Here is a 21,279-nt window from a genome sequence, read left to right on the forward strand (position 1 = left end):
GAAATCTTTACAATCTATATTTATTATGGTCACAAGTATCGTGAAAGCCAATCGGTTAAGATCTCCAGCTGGTCTTGTTTTTAGATTTATCCTGATCGAAGTAAGTTTTAGATAAAGTGTGCAAATAATTAAAAGTGGGTTTAATTGCAAGTATGCTTTTAGTGAATAGTCTTCTGGTCTTACCCACAGAATTGAAATGTGTTTGATCCTGAAACGAGTTGGAACGAGTCTGACCCCCTGACTGACCCAGCAAAGGGCCAACAAGTTTCATCTGGTAGTTAAAGAAACTCCTCATCAATCTCATCCTTAAGCCCTAACCCGCCGATGATGAGAAGTGTGTTTATTGTGGAGGGAAGGGGCGGTGGGGGTGTGGAGGAGGAGAAAACGTCTCGCCGAGCAAACCCGCGTGGTGTTACTAAGATACTCTTCTTTGTTGGAGCTCCACAATGGGAGCCTGGATATTTATTTCAAATCTCCTGCACATGCAGACATTTTTCCCAGGCCTTCTCTCAGGCAGGGCCAGCCGGAGAATATAAAGTGGTGTTTACATACCTTCCTTTAAGGTCATAATGTCTCCCTAAAGCTGCCTGTTACAATGTCCGTTACCATGGCAACATATTAGTTAGAGCTGGGAATTTTAAAAAAGAAAAAGCGAGCTGCTTAGGATTTACCCCCTCCTCTCTTGACTGTTTTTCCAAACTAAGTGATCAGTTTTAAGATTAGCAGGTCCTGGACCATTTCCTGCTGGTGATTTTTAAAGCCAAATATCCTGCATCATACTTAACAATATATGTGACTCCACAGATTTGAGTGTAATCTGAATTACTACAAGTCCTACTCTTGTACATCATTTGAAACAGGGCAGTCTGTTACACAAAGGCTTGCGATACTTGGATGTAATCTTGTGCTTGACAAATCCCAGGTGACAGTCAGTTCTTCTTTGAAGACTTATCAGTCTGACACCTTGTTGTAATCAGAACAAGCTGCTGTCACTGTAGGATGGCAAATAAAGCTTGGCAAACAATAAAAGTACTGAAGCTGCTTCATTTAATTTCTACTGTTTTCTGCCTCATAGCTGGTAAATCGGCCATGGAAGCAGCAGAAGGGCTCATTTCAAAGAGTTTAGTTTACATCCTAAAAGCCGTGTCAGTGAATGATTTTTTACGGCAGTGTGTTTTCATTATTATTTTTTTTTCTTGTCAAATTTCCTCCTCTTTATTTCAGCGATACGACGTGATGCTGATCATTTCCCATGTGCTCTGCTATTGGGGTTTTATTAAGAAGTCTTATTAAGAGTCTTTAGAAGTTTATTCTGCAGCTCTACAGGGGAGTGTCCCTCTCCTCTGCTTTCTGTCTTAGACACGGCCATGGCACTGTCGCCGGCTGGTTGAGGGATACACTAATAAGGTCCCCGGGCATCTGGCGTGTCTCTAGCAAAGAGGGCAGTCCTTTTGCTGGGGAGCGAGAAGGAACTTGCCCCCTCCCTCACTTACACCCTTGGCCCTCGTCCCACACGCCCCTGACAGTTAGCAGAAGGATGATCCGTGGGACGATCTCTGCCACCACCCGCTGACGTGCTAAGGATTGATGGTGGGCGCTAGGGAGCTCCTTTGCCTATCGAAACCAGTTCTCTTTGTCTGTCTCTCTGTCATTGATTCCCCATGTCTCCTTTTCACTTTCTCCCTCTCTTTACTCCATAACCACCAGCACAGCCCTGCACCTTCCCCAAATGTGCTCTTCCTTGCACTGCTGAATGCTACCACTGCACAATGGCATTCAGCTTCCAGAGGTGAATTCTGTGGGATTCATCGAAGTCAAAGCATTAATCAGAGACAGAGTGGCAGATTGTGCCTTGGTTGTTCTACAGCACAAGCTAGAAGAAATCTTTTGGTCTGTTCTCAGGCCTGCTATGGTTGTTGAGTGGTTTAGGAGTTGATTCACTTCGAGAACCATGTGTGCATATGTGAACCTGAGTGCATACATGTTTGTATCATACCATGTATGAAATGGTTACTTTTCTCTCCGGTCCTCACACTCATTTCTTGGAAGGCTCTCCAGTCTTGTACTAGCATAGCTGCAGCTAACCAGCCCTACACTCAACGTCGGTGTGAGGATCGGGGGATGCTGAATATTTCAGAGCTGCTATATTTAGAGGTAGTTACACATTTAGAATGGCAAGAATAGAAACTTTCAGCGGGCGCTCTGGATGCCAAGGCACAGGTCTTTTTTCTCTTTTTTTCTTAACCAGGAGACAGTTTTATCTGTGATCAGTGATGATGGCTTGATTTGATTTGCCTATTTTTAAACCCTAATTATTTCACATTGTTTGAGTGTTGCAGAGAACATTTGGCCTTGCTTACCTTTGGGATTTAGAACAAAGGCCTTCATAGTTTTTTTGTGCCTTTTTTGTGCAATATTAAGTAAGGACAAGCAAATAAAATATTTTGGATATGCAAAATCATGCATGCAGAAGGGCTGATGAAACCAATCAGGGCATTTCAGTTCAGAGCCCTGTTTCTCTTGCACAGCGTTAAACCATGTCTGACACAGTGGATTGTTCCTCCAACAGGGCAGGAACCAGGGATGATAGTAAGAGAGGTGACAAGCATTGCCTTTGCCCTAAATGATCTGAATGGGTAATGATTTGAGTCTTATAAATGATTGAGAGCTCCATTCCAAAGGGAATACACCTTCAGCATGGCATGGACGGCTTGTTAAGGTGGACTGACTTGCTTGAGCGGGCGCACGTCCTGCCTGTGGGTCCTTGTTGTCCTGATGCATCCTTAAGAGAGCGCGTGTGGGACATGACTGAAGTCCCTGAAAGCATTCCTCTCTCACCTCTCTCACCTCCGGGGACTGAGATGTGCTCAGACGTTGACTCCTCTCCACCACCATTCTCTCTTTCACTTTCTTTTTATTTCTCTCTCCCATTCCCCATCTCCCCCTTTCACCCTCATTTTATTCAGCGGTGTTCAGTTTTTCCCACTGCTCAGTTGAGTCGGGCAGCATCCACCTAGTGTGCTAGAGCTACAGAAGAGCATAAGGCTCTCAATACATTTAATGCTGGGCTATATTTTTCTCTGTGTTGCTGTTAGAATTTTATTGTTAATGGCAAAAGCAACTCATGCATCCCCCATTCCCTATCATGTTATCACTATGATGGATTCATTCTTTATATTTTTTCCCAAGACATATTTATAGGCTGTTTTTTCCTGCTGAATACATGCACTCTGTAGTGAAGTCCTGCTAACACCCTCTTAAACATCACCTGTCAAGTAGCTGCAGTGTCCAGCGTGGCCACACTGGGGCACTCCAGACCCTGCCCACTTTCTTTTCTGCTGTGCTAGAAAATTCTACACTCTGAGGCTCCTCCAGCATTATGCTGTAGAGGAGGCGAGAGGCAAGTATAGAACAAGTGAGGGCTCAGTAATAGCAATGGGATGCTATGGGAGGTTTTTACTGCTCAACATTTTAGGCATTTGATTGATATGCTCATCCAGAGTGATTGACAATGAATGAAAAAGGAGAATAAGCTTGAATTTCTTGATTACTGAAATTACGACCAGTCAGTTGTAAGGCATGCATTTGCAGAGTTATAGTTACCTGGCATTACCTGTGACAAAATGCTCCTGTGACTCTAAAATGATCATGCATATTAGAGAGACTTGGACAATAAATAAATAAGAGCTAAGAAGTGAAGATTGTGAAGAAGTGAAGTTGCAAAGAAGACACAGCATTTGTTCAAAAGTGAACAAAATTGTAATGTAAATGTTGATGCTTTGAATGACAAGTATACAAGAAATAATGGTCTTTTAACTGTGTCAGGGAACCAACACCTTTTTATGAATTGTATAAAACCTGAGCCCTGTCCGAGTTCATCTACGGGACCAAAACCATTTCCATCCAATAAAGAGTGCTTTGTGTATCAAAGGGGGGGCTTTCAAAGAGAAACCTCCTTCATGTATCTGTTAGCAAATACTGAACAGCAACCGCACAGCCATTATGTTAGCTGGCAACAAATTGCTCATATGTACCCAATTTAACCAGCACTCCCAAAAGCAGAGACCGCTTGTTAGCTCGTGCCTGGTAACCTAGCTGACATGTGTATGAGAATGCCTATCTATCTTACAGTGCTAGACGACTAGGCTCTCCAGCAGGGGGGAAATGGAATGTGTGTGAACAGGTAGAGGAGGACTTTATTAACCACTCAGTGGTTTGTGACCCGGAAAACCCAAATTACCCCAAAACCCTCTCGTCTCCTTGGCCCGGGACACGGCCGTGTTAAGGCACCTCCTAATCTGCCCCAGATGGCAGGCCTGCTCTCGATCGTAGACAGTAGCTAACCCAAGTCAGGCTTCATGCTCCTTACAGCAGCCCCCTCCCTTTTTTAATTTCACCTCTTCCACTACCGGGCCCCGTTAGACCCACTTTATAGACCACAATATATATGTATAAAAGAGCTGTTTTACACAGGAATCTGTGGGGGCATTTATGTCATGTTTGTGTGCTGTGAATGGAGGTGATGCTATTTATTATTGGCGAGGCAGGATGCCAGAGAGGGCAGGTTAAGCAATAAGAAACTCATGCTGAATATTCTGTAAGCGTGCGTGACACCCAGGAACTTGATTTCTTTCTTCTGTGTTCCCTTTTTTTCTGACAGGGCATTAAGGCGCGTATTCTCGAGACCTTTGTGATGCTTTTCCTGCTGGCTTTGCTGATCCTGGGCATCGTGTGGGTGGCATCAGCACTCATTGACAATGATGCAGCCAGTATGGAGTCACTCTATGGTAAGTCTTCAGAGGATTCTGGCTCATTTGTATGTGTGACTTTTTTTAAATTATATTTTGGAATGTTAATTATTTTATTTATTTTGTATATTTTACTACTATGTTTATTTTTCTCTAGATCTCTGGGAATTCTACCTACCGTACCTCTACTCCTGTATATCTCTGATGGGTGGACTGCTTTTGCTAAGTGAGACTTTTCATTCAACCTCATATACAAGCAAATTGAATTTGTTTTGCAGCATGAAATTGACTTATTGCAGTGAAACAACCAAGCTCGTGTCTGATCACTCTGTTCTTTTGTCTTCTATCTAGTGTGTACTCCTGTTGGCCTGTCTAGGATGTTCACTGTGATGGGCCAGTTACTAGTGAAGCCAACAGTGAGTAATCATAAGGATAACGATTAAGTGTTTTTACATGTTTTGGACAGTAGTAAAACGATTTATTCTATATTTGGAAACGTTTGACACCACCGACGCTCTCTTTGAAAGTCTAGAGTGCTGGGGTTTAATAGACATCCTCGCAGACTTCCAGCCACTTTGCTCATTGATTCTGAAAGATGTCTGTCTCAGTCACCCATTTACATGCACAACAGAGAACTACAAATACGTCACCAACTCATCCTCCCATCTGCCATCTCTCCAGTCCCACTTTAGGCCTAATTATAACCCATTTCATCTCTTCCCCCTCTCCTCCCTCCCCCTCAGATCCTGGAGGACCTGGATGAGCAGATTTACTGCATCCATTTGCAGGAGGAAGCCCTTCAGAGGAGATTAAACGGTACGTCTGTGGGAGACGTGTTGGCACATTATAGGGGAGGGGAGGGGGTGACTGCCCTATTGGGTGTGATGGAGCGCGCCACACTGGAATCAATTAGCATTGACAAAGCAGCCAGGCGCACACAGACACAGACACAGACATAGACACATGCACATACACAGAGACACAAGGAATAACCCGCAAAATTGAGGCTAGCCTTTCCTTTACCTCTGTCTTGCTCTCATAAGTTGCTGCTAAAGGCCAAAGCAGCTGCCACGGCAGGAGCCGTATTTTGTTTTTGGCAAGTTTTTAAGGGTCCATTTAAGACCCTTCAGTGCCACTGTCACTGCTGGCAAAATGATTGCCGGGGTAATAGGATGCAACTGAAGTCTCATTTACAAAAGATTTTGGCTGAACGCTGCGGACCCAGCCAAAGTCACAGAACAGGTTCGGTGACGGTTGGATAGAGATCAGGAGCTTTGGGCTGTTGTCTGGACTTGGGCGTAAAGGGAAAGAGGTTAAGTTTGAGACTGGTGAAGATGTTATTTTTCAACCTGCATTTCCTTTTCATCTGGTGCCCTATGTGTCCCCAAATTCCTTCCTTGACGGTGAATAATCTCACAAAGGAGGAAGTATTTGGGCCAAGAGCCAAAACGTACTTTAATATTAACTCAAGCACGCAACCAAGTGTACAGATGTGAGTAAATGAAGAGGATGAGCGTCCTTTCAAACCAGGGAGGTAAGGGAGATCCTTCCTGATAGCGCATGTTTTCAAACGCTACGCCGGGCACCTCCATAGACTGCCACCTAAGCGTATGGTTTCCTAGGGCTCACGCCAAACTGCTTTGCTTTGAACACTGTGATAGAATAATTGTAATCTGTTCCTTATCATCTCCGAGAGTGTTTGATCTTTACAAGTCACTGTGAGGCGAAAAACAATAACAGTGGTCAAAATCTCTGCCAGTGCACTGAGGCCAAGCTGTACTCCATGTTTGCCTGGTGAGAAGGTGGTTACAAGGGGAAGAGGGTGATGTTGATTGGTGGAAGCTTAAAAGTTGTGCTTATCAGGCATGCCAAGAATGTGTTTTTTTTTTTTTTTTTTTTTTTGCACATATACACATACATAAGAACTCACACTCAAGCCCACACCCTCACACATAGGTGAAACTGGAAGATGGGGTGGTTTTCCTCTGATCTTCTGAGAGGTTTGAGTGAGACGCAGTTCAGGAATAGTTCACAGGAAACACTCCAGAGTCAAGCAATGTCCTCTTGCTTCAGCTGTGTCCACTCTGCACCCAGCACCCTCTAGCAGATTAGCCCTATCCTGTTATCTTGTTTGTGTTTGCAGATTTGGACTATTGAGCTGCATCAGTTGATGTCTCTACATTTATTTACAGTACTGGTCCCTCCATTGGCCTTCCCTCTCCATGCAAATTCCATTCGTAATGACTTTGTGGATTCAGATTTATTGTTGCGGATCAGCAGTTTGTGGCTTAATCTGGCTGACTGGCCATGTGTTTGTTTACTCTCTCAGGAGTACGGTAGTGAACTCAATACATGAAATGTAGGGAGACGCGTAGTGGCACGCCCGTGGCGCTATCACCATAGGCTGGGGCTGCACAATATATCATTTCAGCATCGACACCGCAGTGTGCGCATGTGCAGTAGTCATATTACCGGATGCATGATGTCCAGTAAGCCAAAGGCACGGAGCTGGTTAAAAAGTCAGTGTCACGGAGCTGGTCTGTGCCTTAATGTAAGAAACACTTGATGTGCAAACTTGTAATATCCTGTACTTGCATCATGCCAGCATATAGATAGATCTGTTTGTTGCTAGAGTATGAGAGTTTTACCATCCTCAGCTGTGCCAGGAGGCCTGTGTATCTCCTACCATGCAGATAAACTATGTGAACATGGGTATGGTTACAAATGGGAGATTACATGTAAATAACACAACTGTGACATACAAGTCCATTTGTAAAGTTCATTAAGAAATATATGTTGTTTTTTCCAAATATCTTGCCACCTGTTCTCTCTCCACTTGTACATATTGGTGTCAGAATCACATACCTGAAACTGAAGTGGAGGAGTCAAGAGTCCAAGCTGATTTCTGGAGGGGTGGCAGAGGCCTGAACCAAGTGTGGTGGAAGTAGGAGCAGGGTTTTGTTTTTGTTCAAACAGGATAGACTTTCAACGTGCCCTATGATGACAGTAATGGTTGTTAATTGTATATCTGTACATGAATAACACACTGCATGTATCTTTTAGGCAAATCTGTATTTTTGTTTTCATATCACAGTGAATATATTGCGGAAAAAAAAGATATCACAACTTCACAACAATTTTCCAACATTGTGCTGGCCTACTATAATCAGTCAATGCTTAACATATACATGGGAAACAAGCCTCTCATATTTGATGTAAACCGTGCTGCATACATTCACAAGTGTTATGCATTGAGGCAGAAGTTTGCAAACTTTTTTCTAGACAGGTGAGTTCATTTGTTGCTAGATGACAAAGTCATTGTATAGAATCAAATATACTGGATGACTTAATGGCTGAGCCGACTAAGGTGTATGTGTAACGTAATGTATTTGACAGAGGTGGATACGTTTTGTTAAGCGTAATCCTTCCGCCTTCTCTTTGAGTTTTCATTGTTTGCCAGCAGAAATGGCTTTAGATGTACACTTAGAAGCCTTTAAGTTTAAATTGGTAATATGCATATCTTGCAAAGCTGGCCTGGTCTCCCTGACTTAAATGGGATAATTGCAATACCTTCAGTTACAAAATAAATTCCTGCATCTCTCCTCCACCTGACCGACAGTTCAGACTAATGGTGGTGTGATAGTGAAGGGAATATTTCCTCCTGGTTCACATTTGATCCCTTAGTACCACTTTCTGACCAGATGCACCCTTTCTTAGCTACACTGCATGCTCTTCCAAATTAATCCTTCAAGGAGGATAATATGCTATATTCTGAACATACAAACATGGATCCAGAAACAGCCAGATCTCAAGCCAGGAAACTATCTTGAGCATGAATGTGCTACTGAAGAACCTGCATGAACTGAATGATACTGTCAACTCAGCATGGATCGAGATCCCTGTGGAAAGTGTCCAGCACCTTGTTGAATCCATGCCATAGAGGCAAAAGGGGTTCTCACCTTGTACTTGGCTGGGTTTGCCTAATAAAATGGCTTCTGAATGTATAGTTGCAATAGATAACAAAGGAGTCTGAAACCAACTTTTTATTTTTTTCACATACTATGAAAATTAAAACCACAGAACTGCATCATCATGCTTTGTAAAAAAAAATATTACCATTTTGATGTGTCACCACCATTGTTTTGGACAGCTAACTAACATTTGATAATTTTGCTAAGATTTTCTCAGAAACATTTAAGCTAGCAGTAGGTTTCTGCTCAATAATCATTTTGACTGGTCTGCAGTCTGAAAGCAGATTGCAGACACGCCCACTCGGAGTGTCCTAACAAACACAAGCAATTATGGGAGTCGGACTGTGATTGCTGTAACCGTGTGAACTTATATGCATATTTTGTGGATTTTTCTGGCAGCTTGATTTCTACACGTTCGCTGAACCCTGGCGTGGTCTACCTGCATTTTTCAGGTGGTCGGGTACCCTGTAATTAGCTGAGAAGGGATCCTAACAGTATGATCTTGTATCAAAATTATGCGAGTATGCTGCAGCACAGTCAGTCTGGGCCACATACACACATGCACGGGCACACACACTTGTCCACACTGCCCTCTCCAGACCCTGATCTGCTGTGCTGCTGTCAGTCTTGGCTTGGCTGGCTCCCGGGCCCCTCTGTTCTGATAGCAGAGTGCCTGTCCAGATGCTATGCGGCACAATGACCTTGCCAGTGCCTCTGTTGTCTCAGCATGGTGTTTAGCATAATTGTGGATGACGTAATTCTTCAACTGTGGTGAAGGTTGGAGAGGATACGTTGAATTATTCTAGGCCTTCCTGGCTGCCAGAAGCCACACTCAGCAACTCTACCTCGCTGTAACTCTGTCAGTCTTTTACTTGGCACTGCCAGTAATAGAATAAGAAATATATATTTAGCTTCTGATCAGAGTGATGTCAGTTTAGACGCCATCGAAATTCTTGCCGTGTTTTTTGTCCCATCCTGTCTTAAACAAGTGATGATATTGTTCTTTGTATTTTGTTACTTCACCTTATTATTCATTGTTATTATGTGCCTTATATTTATTTGATCAATGATTTATCTGTCCCGGGTGACGGGTAAGGCTGTGTTTGGATATGTTTTGCAGATAAGTGATAGATTAGTTCGCTTGTGGCTGAGCAGATTTGGCTTCCCTGAGGGCGTGTGCTCAGTTTGTCTCTGGAGAGAAAGAGCTGTTGAACTACCCATGACATTTCCTGTTGTGTTGTGACTGCGTTTGCTTGGAGGGTTCAAACTTTCCCCTGCTTAGATCCTGGGACAGGTACCTGCGAGGGCACAGACGAAGCTGTTAAGTCTCTCTCGCTGTGCTTCTCTCTCTCTCCCTTTTGCCTACTTAAACCCATCCAGACAGGGCGTGTCATAATAACAGAGGGGAGAGAACGGTTTGATCAAAGTGATTGGTCCTTCACTCCTGTAACAAAGATGAAAGATGGTATTTTTATTGCACGCTAGTAACGGTGTAACACTGAACTAATTGGTCTTGATCTGCCAATCACCCCAGGGGATGCAAATGGATACTCTTCCACTTTGGCTCCGATGGGCCTCTACATCAGTGTGTCAAGGCTGGAAGGAAAACAGAGTAAAACAGATAAATTAGCCTTAAATGAGCTGGCCTTGTGGTTTTCCTGGAGAATCCCTTGCTGTCTTCTCCAACCCGCTCAACCAGTTGTGGCATGTGCGAGACAGCTCCTGACACAGAAGATTATTTTTACTTGTTCGAGATCACATTGTTATGCTCTGAGTAGGATTACCTGTTTTGATGGGATTTCTTAATAAAGATAAGTCAAATGCCATATACTGAGGTAATACAAATACAGTGAGAAGTTAACATCCTCTTAATTGTAGAGTTAGGACAACACTTTCCACTTTTCCTGGAAAAAGTATTTGACATATGAGAGATGACTGAAAACACTGTAGATACAACCACCATATGACTGACCATGAGCTGTTTTGCTGTGACGATCATATTTTGATGTTTTCCAACTGAATTGACATGTTTCTGAAAGTGGCCTGGCAGATGTCTGGCACATGTTAGGCCAATAAGTGGTGCTTGAGTATGTTAAGCGTTAAAATAACAACTCCTGCCATTTAAAGTAAAACAAAGGATAAGACATATCAATGGTTTTTCTCTTCAGGATCATCCTCACATGCTTACACTCGAGGAGGCTCTGTTAACCAGCTCAACAAAGAATTGGACAACATCAGAAATCAAAGAAATAAATTGGGTAAGTATTTGTATTAAGTGATAGGCCTGATATATTTCGTCTCAGGACCTTGAATTGCCATCGAAATGTATGCCAAGAGGTTTGCTTTTTAGATATTGCTGACATGCGGGCCCTTTCTCCTCCTCTGCCTTAATTCCTTAATTTGGACTTGGACCAGAAAAGCCTGATAATTTTCCATCCATTTTAGGATATTATAAATGAGGTGCAGTGTGCACGCTACGCCTGAGCCTTTTGGGGACCAGGGTGGGGGAGGAGTGTACAAAGGCACTTAGGATATTGGACAAGATGCAAACTTTATATTGTAGCCAGCCTTTTAGTGATGTCATTAATTTAGAAGGATGGTGCATATAAAGTGCACTTGGCAAACTTCTCGGGCAGGAAGGCTGGGTGCTTTGAAAACTGGGAGAGCTAGCGAGGTTAGGAACAGAGAGAGAAAGTCAAGGAGGCAAGGACTTGAGGGCAGTGAGATGCTTCCTGTCATAGCACTATAGATGTCCATAAGAGACTGACTGACTTTCAAAAAAATGACATAAACTAGAAATCTGTCAATTCGTTTGGCTCAGAAAAAGGAGTCACGTTATCCGTGGCATTTCTTCTCTCCCCTCATCCCACCACAGCAAAAATATAAATCACAATATTAATTTTGCCACGTTTCTTTTTATCTAGGTCTTATTATTGTTTTCACTAAAGTACTGATAAGCGTGACTAATTAAAGAGGAAGAGCGTAATTTATGAAGGTTGTGAAATCCATATTACCTGGAGGGGGGTGGTGCGGAGGTGGTGATGAGAGGGGAGGTTGTGTTTGGTACACACACTCACGATATGTTTTACCCAACTAAGTTGTACAAACTCTATAAATAAAGCCCCAAGGCTTGAGGTTTCAGTAGTTGCCTTTGATCAATATATTAATTAACCAATGTTTGAAACTGGTGTGCAAGATGGAGATTAGCTCATGATTGATTGCAGACGCTGAATCTTTGTATTAAGTTGTGAAGGCTGTTTTACGTCCCATCCTCCCGTCTCTTTACATGAATGACCTTAATATTGTCTCGCTGTCTCGCCCAGAGAGGAGAAAGAAAGCATCAGGCTGGGAGAAGAACTTGCTGTATCCCATAGTGATGCTGATACTGCTTGCAGGAACGGTGAGTGCTGAAACTGACCTATCATTAAGCCCATGGTGTTTACCCATGGTGTATACAGCCTGGCTGGTGGCCATAAGGACTAACAGAGTGCACCTCAAATCCCATCCTCTCACTGTGTACCAAGCTTCTGGGTGGGGATCTACTTTTGTTTAATGGCTGTTTAAGAGAATGCTCAATAGCCACCTGCAACAACTATGATTTTGGATAGATTATAGAGTGTGGAAATCCTATTTATGCCATATGATATTGTTTAGATAAGGCTGAAAGGCCACGTGCAGGAGCCACGGCACGTGCATCAGACAACTACCATAATGTTTGGGAGGCTAAATGTTCAAACTGTGTGTAGTTATTATGCATTACCACGCTGTATGTGAATTGGCGGAGCACCGACAATAAGACTTGATCATGATTCTTTATACATTGAGGTCTTTGATCAATAGTGTGTTTATAAGTTATAATATCGTTTGTAACCATATATTTTTCCTCCTCTCTATCTGTAGACAATCTCAGTTTTAATGGTGGCATTGAATATCCTCTACCTTCTAGTGGATGAGACTGCCATGCCCAAGGGATCCACAGTAAGCTTCCTGAACATTTGCTCTAAAACATGAGTACATTTTACCCTCACACACACAAAAAAATGCACACACAAACACACACCCAGAATGTAAACTGCAAATGAGCTTGCCTATCAGACCTGCCATGTTCCCGGCGGGGACATAAATCAAATTCCGGATATGCTCAGGTGCATGTCGGAAGAAAAGGCCCGGCCAGATGTTAATCAGGCCCCAACCTCATCCCCCTGCTTTTGTTTGGGAAGCTCATTGAAAGTCATTTCACAGCAGTGTGCAGATTAAATGAGCGAGCTACGTGTCTGAAGTCCACGGTGGGTGAATAAGCTGCTTTTCCTCCCTACTGCAAAGGCAGACCGGGCCAGGTGAAGGGCTCTCACTGTGAGGCAGACTGCCGGAGTGTGGAATGGCTCTAAGAGATTCTCATCTCTGTCTAACATGCAATGTGTTTTAAGCTCTCCTTATCTCATCTGATCTGTAGTGACAGAGGTGCGTATGTGCGTGTGCTTGCAAGTGTGTGTGTGTCTGTGTGTGCGCCTGTGGTTGCATTCTTGTCTGAGAAGGGGCAACATAATGTATCCTATTTCTCCCTCATTTCGTTTTCACGTCTCGCAGGCAACTAACTGAGCTGCCCTCAACATTCCAATTATTTTATCGAGGAGGGATATTTTCTTTGGCATGACGCATCGCAGAAAATCCCCCAAATTACACTTGTCATGCAACTTGAAGCTGTCCTCCCTGACAGTGTGGCCCCACTAAATGGTTTATGCGTTTGTTGAGCTGGATGGATGCCACACCTCTGATCTCACAGCACTACGAGGAATGAGGTGGTGGTGGGGGGTGTTGTCCTCCAAGACGATCAATACTCATATGATATCCATCTAATCGCACCCCCCCACCCCACCCCACCCCACCCCCAACTCCATCTCTGAGCTCTCAGACTGTCTACCCTGCAGCACAGAAATGCCCTAACAGCTATACGCTGTCTGTGCACTTTGTAGTCAAACGGGGGGAAGGTACATGGGAGTTCTGAGGGAGACGAGGGCAGAGGGTAGAAAGTGATGTAAATAAGTCAAGAGAGTGGGGGGTTAAGGACTGGACATGGTAATGCAGGCAAAAAAAAGGAGACTCCGACTGTGGGAAAGTCAAATGAGGCCCCGATATGCTGATGGAGGTTGGGGTGGGGGGTGTTAGAGGGGAGCACAATGGAAGTGCCCTGTCAGTGTTTGTCTTCCCTCCCTACTAAGCATCCCAACACAGCTCTTCAGCATACTGAGCAGCACCCCACTTAGCTTTACAGAGCCAAGGAGGGAGGCGGAGAAGGACGATGAGGAGGAAGGAGAGACGAAGAATAAGGAGCAGGTGGATGGAAATGAAAAGGATGCAGGAGAGAAGAAGAAAAAGGAGGAGAAGGATGGCTGTGTCAAAGGACACAGTGATTTTACAGCTTGATGAACAGACAATAAGGAACCAATAAAAGTGTTAGTGCAGGCTCTTCTGTGTGGCCACCACCACACTTGACGCTGCATTTTGTAAAGCGGACAATTAGCTGCAATTGCATAATAGAATCTGCAAACTTTCCCTCACGCACACCTTTGCTGTGACCGCAGGTGTGCCGAGGAACCACAATTTGTATTTGTATTTGCTTAGGGGCAAAATAATTCAGATTCGGATTCAGGAAAAAAGTGGGCATGGCTTAAACTGGGAGTAATTTATCATTATTATTATTATTATTATTATTATTATTTTAACCTTTGGAGTTTAACCACAGATAAATATAAAATAACACTCCTGCTTATTAAAATTATATAGTTCCTGGAAACCCACTCAGACAAGGAATATAAGAATATTCACATTTTTTGTGCACCATGACTGTTATTGTCTATTGTCTTTTGGTCTATCTCCATCTGCTATGAGGGAAAAGATATAGTTCCTGGGTTGCTACTTCAGATTGAAGGATTGGATGTCAAAGACAGCCAAAGTACGACTATTCTTTGCAAGTAAACTCAGATTGTGAAGAAATTGCATGTATTATTTAAAGCCGAACTTAAAGAAAAATGTTTAGAGGTTTAGAAATTATTCGGCAGAAAGCCCTTATTAATCACTTGCAGTATATGGATTCACATATGGGTGCATCCCTAGCTGTGACCTTTGAACTTTTGGCCCGTGGTACTTTATTCCTTGTCAGTTCACACATTTGCTCAAATGATGCAGAACGATTAAAGTTATTCCACTCACTTCAGTGTGGGGCAAAGGACACGACTCACCTGAAGGGGAATGGTCGGGGCCAAAGACGTGGTTCTCTTGAGTGTGTGAGCGTGTGTGTATGTGTGTGTGCCAGCTGACAGCCTCACCCATGCACAGGTGTTGCACGGCGCTAATCCTAGAAGCAACAAACACCAACCGTGCGTCTGCTGAATGAGCTGCGGCAGGCAGCAAAGACGAATCCCCCTCCACAGACACACCATTACCCCCCACCCCACCCCACCACCACCCATCTACACCCACCCCGACGTCCCCCCCACCCCGCCCCACACACACACACACACACACACACACACACACACACACACACACACACACACTCACACTCCCTCCACCACCCTTCCTGCCACTGGAATGAAAAGGAGTAAGAGTTGAAAGAAGGCATAATGTGGAAGAAAGCTGTCCTGTTCGTGCGCGTACACAATCTTAATGTGTGCCCTCCCTCCCGCCATTAATAAATGACATCAGATGTTTGTCTGCTAATTGAGAGAGAGAGAGAGAGAGAAGAGAGAAAGAGAGGAGAGACAGAGAGAGAGAGAGAGAGAGAGGGAGAGAGCTGCAGCACAGCTCTGCTGTAAGCTCCCACAGATGACAGTTGCATAAAAAGGCATGAAACAACCTGCCAGGCTTTCCTTTTTTCCCCTCTTGTGCTTTCTCTCCTCCCATTAACGTCTATACAATGTAAAATAGCAGTCGAGTTTTATGTATATGTGTTGTGTGGAATGGTCACTTCTTATTTGCTGATAAAACACAACATATAGCGCTGTAGATTCCCCATACCAACCACTGATCCTTTTGATAACAGTGTGATTATTTTGAACAACCCTGGTGTCGACAAAAGCAAATATTTATCATTTGGCGACACAGATGCTCAGTATGTGCGGTGTATGTAGATGTATGTCTTTCCTGCTCCAGTTTCAAAAGGGCTAAGGGGGGAGGTGGGGGTGTTTGCTGAAGTATTTGTTTTGTTGTTTTTATGTTATTGGCACGCTTTCAGCCTGTGCACTCTTCTTACCGTAAGCAATGTGCAGTTTTTGTTTGAACACCTGTTCACATATTGTATGATCGACAGTGATTTGAAAAGAGCCTCTTTCATCTTGTTCCATTCATTACTTAGCCAATTTGATTCTGTCTGTCTCAAGTGGGGAAATTCTTCATGCACCAAGTACTTACATTGCAGGATTTCTGTAATTGCATGTGTGTGCAGAATCGCCTGCAGTGCTGTCGTTTTCCACTCTCTCTTTTTTTATTTGTGATGTGTTTATGTAAGATTGATGTGTGATGATACTGAATAACCTATTTTTTTTTCTCTGTACCTCTGTCTTCCAGGATCGAGGCATCGGGAACACCTCGCTGTCCACATTTGGTGTGGCTCAGGCGGTGCTAGAGATCATTCTCATGTTGTATCCTTTCAGTGACCCCCATGCTCCCCCATCTTTGTCCATGGCTGGAGTCGGCATGCTCCATGTCCAAGAGCGACATTCCCAAGCCAGCTTTGTTTACCCAGGCCATAGTTCAGCCAGGCACCTTCCGGAAGACAGGCTCTGGTGTTTCGTCACCTTTTATCATAGCTGAAAAGGTGCAGACTCAGGACACTTAGAAAGATGTCTCAATGAATCTACTTTGGTCCAATCAGAGAAGCATTTTTGGTCCTTGATTGATTTGCCAAACAGCTACTTGATGGTGTCCTCAGTTGTCGGCTTCTACAGCCTACGCGTCTTTGAAGGCCTCACTCCCAGGAAGGATGACACGACCATGACAACGGTAAAGATGAGTTGGAAGCACTGGGATCGGGTGGTTGGGTTGGGAGTAAGATTGGTTGTCCTTAGGTGGTGATGTGTTTAGGAACCCTTGCATTTCATCTCTTAACTGCCCCCCCCCCCCCCCCCCCCCCCCCCCCCCCCACTCCGACATGTTCGTCAGAGCTCCTGAATGGCTTAAGTTGATCTGTCCAATATTTGTTTGTGGGTTGCGTAAACACAGACGCGGTGCAAGCCCTTTTCTTGTACATCAGAGGGAGAGCGGGGTTTTGGCGAGAGGAGGAGGGGTGGAGGATGTGTGCTCTGTTTGGCCAGTGGTGGCACCCATTCACTTGGTAATGAGTTTGGTAGTGGTGAGGCTTGTTAACTAGCCATGACGCCTCAGTGAAAGGACTTGAAAGGACAATGAGGAGAACCTGGTAATGAGCAGCTTCAGAGGTACTAATTGTACTATATGTGGAACCCATTTAACCTCAAGTGGGGTGTGTATTCGGGGATAGTATGCACACACACATGTACATATATATGTATGTACTATAGGTACCTTTTCCCACCCACTGATTTTTTTTTTTCTCACTAGCCACTGTACATTATCTACTTTAGTGATTTGAACCATGTTTGCAATCCACAAATAATCTGTCTGCTCTGATTTGTAGATCATTGGTTGCTGTGTGTCAATCCTGGTGCTCAGTTCAGCGCTGCCAGTGATGTCCAGAACACTTGGTGAGTTCAGTTCTGTCCCTGTTTGTCTGTGTGTGTGCGTGTGTGTGTGTGTGTGTAGACTTCATGATTCACGCCTAGCCAAGAAGAATACAGTACATGTTCAAGTAAGTTTAAGTCAAGTTTGAGAGAGGTGACAACCTAAACACACATGACCAGAATGAGTAAATGCCCCCCTCCTCCATCCCAGACCATTAAGGTCAGCAAGTTGAATTCCTGTATAGTTTCCCATAGTGATTTTAGAAAGGAGTGCAGGGAGAAAGGGTAAAAATGACAGGAGTAGCACCATCACAATGGCACTAATAAACATGCAGAGTGCAGAGCACAGCTGTTCAAATAGCATTTCTGTGTGTGTGTGTGTGTGTGTGTGTGTGTGTGTGTTTGCGCGCGCGCGCACGTGTGTGTGTGTGTGTGCGCACGAAGGAGAGAGGCCGACAGAGTGGGAGAATGGGACGGAGCGAGCATACAGTGACTCATTGGGAGCTTTACAAAATATCAACAGGTTCTGCTTTGTGACACTGAATAGATGAAAAGCAATAAATGCATGAGGCATATTTGAAGAGAAAAGGCCTCCCAGCAATAGAAAAAAGATTTGTGGAGAGTTGAGTCTGTGACGAAATGAGATGTTAAGAGACAAGAAAAGGTTTTGTGCACTGATGCAAGAGGTGTGTTGTCTGTGTGTGTGTGTGTGTGTGTGTGTGTGTGTCAGTGTGGGACTTTTAGCAGCCAATTGTGCTAAAAGTTTAGGTTTAACTTTTTATCGGTTTAATAATGTAGGGACAACTAATGTGTTACACCCACCACGCCCTCCTACATATCATTACTTACACATCATTACTGCAGCTTAACAGACCAGCTTCCATATTGGTGATGGTTGTTTTGGAGGCCAACTTTTTCATATATAGTCCAGATGTTTTGGATGCCATGATGTTTAAGCACATGGGACAAAGTAGTAGTATTGAATTCAGTTCTCTGACTACATTTTGTTATATACTAATCTTATATGAATGAAATTTAGAATCATTTAGCAAAAATGTACTTTTTCCCTCTCTGGTTATGCCACCAGTCAACAACACATAGCCCCAATGTTAGTGTTAATCTTCTGAAATTGCCATAATTTTACAACCACCAATTCACATTAGCTTATAATTATAAGCTGTCTTTGTTATATGGGCCAAGTAACAATAATAGTAATAGTCCAGTTACTTGTAAATATTTGGAATCAAATGTAGTGATCATTTCATAGCATTTAGCCCCATTGACTGCCATACATTTCACTCTGCTTTGCAAGTGTTCAGTACTGCCCCCAATGTCCAAAAGGCTGTGGTGCATTTTTTTTCCTACCTCACTAGTGGCCTTGGCAGAGCTTTCCTTCTCCATAGGCTTTGCAAAATGTATCAGTTCATGTGTGTTTTGTGTTCCATTCTAATGATACAATGCATTTGCCCATGCAAAGCCCATATAGAGAGAAAACCCAACCAAGGCCATGACTGCTGTGAGACAGTTAATTAATGCAATACCACGTAGTCTCATCCCTCTTGAATTTGTCCACAGGTTTCCACACACCATGCTGGATTCCCTTGAACTCTGACATTGGAGTTTTGATATTTTAAATTTATGACAAGCAACGTTTGTTTTTTAATTGGATTAGGGGGGTGGCAAGGCCTTTTTTTTTTTTTTTTAACCACATGCGCCCCCCAAGATCTGCTATTGGGAGGAAAGACAGGGCACACCTCTAAGAGTGTGATTGATTGCGTTGAGACATACATTTCATTTGATACTGCAGTGTTGCTGGGATGAGGATATGCTGCAGTCTTGTCTGTGTGAGGCTTATATTCACCAAATGTGTCATTTCTGTTCAAGAGGTGCATACAGCGGGGATTGACACAGAATATGGGAATATAGGACATAATGTGTAAAAAAGGTCACTAGCCAGAATTCAACCTGTGTTTTGAGGACGTACCATGTGCCTTTCACCCCTTTCACACTGATGATTTTAAAATATCTAATGGCCTGAGAAAGCCAGTGTTGCCTCACTAGCAGGATCAGACATAGTTGCAGAAGGAGACAACTAGTATAATCACTATACCATGTCTAACAAATGTGCAATTGATATCAATCTCCCATATTTGTAGTGTTTATGTAAACTTGTCTGAAGCTATGATACAATAATAAACTGGATAGTTCTGAGTCCCCATTCGGATTGGCTGAGTCACATTCAGAGTCATTGTACAGTACCCAATAAATGTAACTGTGTAACAGATGATTGAAACTTTAACATGCTAGATGTGACACTTGATCACATTATTTAGCTAGTGTACAAGAGCTGTATTGCTTGGCAGAGGAAAAACATATACAGAATTAAGGGGTGTCACAATATACTGGTATTGACAATAACAGTGATATAAAAAAAAATGTAATATCATGTTAATAATACACATATACATGCACACACCTGACAAAAATTAGCTGTGATCTTCACAACACAATAAACGTTTAGTGAAATCTGATATCGTGGCAGCCCTGTACAATTAAAAACAAAGATTGTGTTGTTTCTTTTAATATGTGGTATATTACTACTGTTTTCAAAAGCAAGAATAGATAATAGGCCATGATTTTGGCAATTTTAGAAATGATAATAGGGTGGTTAGTAGCTTAACATTAAGTGTGACCTGCATACAGAGAAAAGGATCAGACTGCTATGCACTGTAGCACTGAGGTTTCCGACACGAGCTTCGAAGAGACATGTTCTCATGGCCAGCAGCATGCTAATGTCTTCAACTCTGCTATCTCTGACATTTCAAATGCCAAGCATCTTTTTTACCTCCAATTAGATTTCCTCAAATAACCAAACCAAGATCAAAACCTTTGGCATTAGAAATGAATTTAGTCAGACCACAGTGGCAAGGGTGTATCGACTGGGGTCTCCATCATCTCTCTCCCTGTCTCTTCACAGGCAATTCTGTTAAAGGCCCTTGATGCTTGCAAACTGCTCGCTGCGGCTGTAAATACATCTCTCCTGACACAGAATCGATTGCCCAATCTAATTGACGAGCAGAGGTTGTGAAGATGTTACTGGAGAAATATAGAATGTCCAGAGACCAGGGAGTTTGCAGCATATCACATTTGAATATGATTTCTGCATCTAGATGACTTAAATAGAAGATCGGTTTGGTATTGAGACATGAAATATTGATGCGGCAATTTCCCGAGCACAAGTTTTGTTCGTCACATGTCAAATACAGAACATTACTGCACAGGCAAGGGTAATTAACAGTGACATTGAATGCATAAATGCACATCAGGTTATTGAAAGCCCAATCATCTCCCTACATTACTGTGTATTGTTACTGGACAGTATACTTGGCTTGTCCTCATGGAATTCTCTGGAAGGATGTAGCATCAGCTGGACTGGCCGGCTGAAATGGATAAATAGGAAAAACAATAGGGTGTTGATAGCTTTCCAGGCAGCATGTGATCAGTTGTGACAGATGGTTTGAAATTGGTCTAGCCGAGACCCCAGCATGGAGTAAAGAGGAGTCTGCAGGAGAAACCTCCAGTAGCGGATCAGAACCACTGCTTTGTCTCTGTCTGCAGGTCCTGGGAGAGAGACAGAGTCCACCTGCATGCCGCCTTTGCTTCTATACTTAGTTTCAGCCCCCCGCCCCCTCCGTTTTCTACCGGGAGGAGTCCTCACAATACTGCTAACCTAGACACAGTCAAGCGGTGAAATAAGCATAAGCTATGCAGCACATTTTAAGTGGAATGTGTTAGTGTTTGTTTACATAGAGTCAAAAGTCAGCACATTTCTGTCTACCTCCATCAAATATTACTCAAATGTTC

At 43.3% G+C, this 21,279-nt stretch overlaps 1 protein-coding gene across 2 annotated transcripts in view; it reads left to right on the forward strand.

Annotated features, from left to right (window-relative positions):
• lmbr1 (limb development membrane protein 1) overlaps window positions 1-21,279 on the forward strand; it is a 43,107-nt gene that overhangs the window by 17,596 nt on the left and 4,232 nt on the right. For both annotated transcript variants that reach the window (XM_030078949.1, XM_030078947.1), the window contains 10 exons: window positions 4,661-4,787; window positions 4,906-4,974; window positions 5,100-5,164; window positions 5,492-5,564; window positions 10,888-10,977; window positions 12,043-12,119; window positions 12,620-12,697; window positions 16,286-16,359; window positions 16,630-16,720; window positions 17,373-17,439. In XM_030078949.1, the coding sequence (XP_029934809.1) occupies window positions 4,661-4,787; window positions 4,906-4,974; window positions 5,100-5,164; window positions 5,492-5,564; window positions 10,888-10,977; window positions 12,043-12,119; window positions 12,620-12,697; window positions 16,286-16,359; window positions 16,630-16,720; window positions 17,373-17,439 (811 nt within the window). The remainder of the gene's footprint in view (window positions 1-4,660; window positions 4,788-4,905; window positions 4,975-5,099; window positions 5,165-5,491; window positions 5,565-10,887; window positions 10,978-12,042; window positions 12,120-12,619; window positions 12,698-16,285; window positions 16,360-16,629; window positions 16,721-17,372; window positions 17,440-21,279) is intronic.

This window comes from Myripristis murdjan, chromosome 20 (assembly GCF_902150065.1).
Source record: "Myripristis murdjan chromosome 20, fMyrMur1.1, whole genome shotgun sequence".
Classification (NCBI taxonomy): domain Eukaryota; kingdom Metazoa; phylum Chordata; class Actinopteri; order Holocentriformes; family Holocentridae; genus Myripristis; species Myripristis murdjan.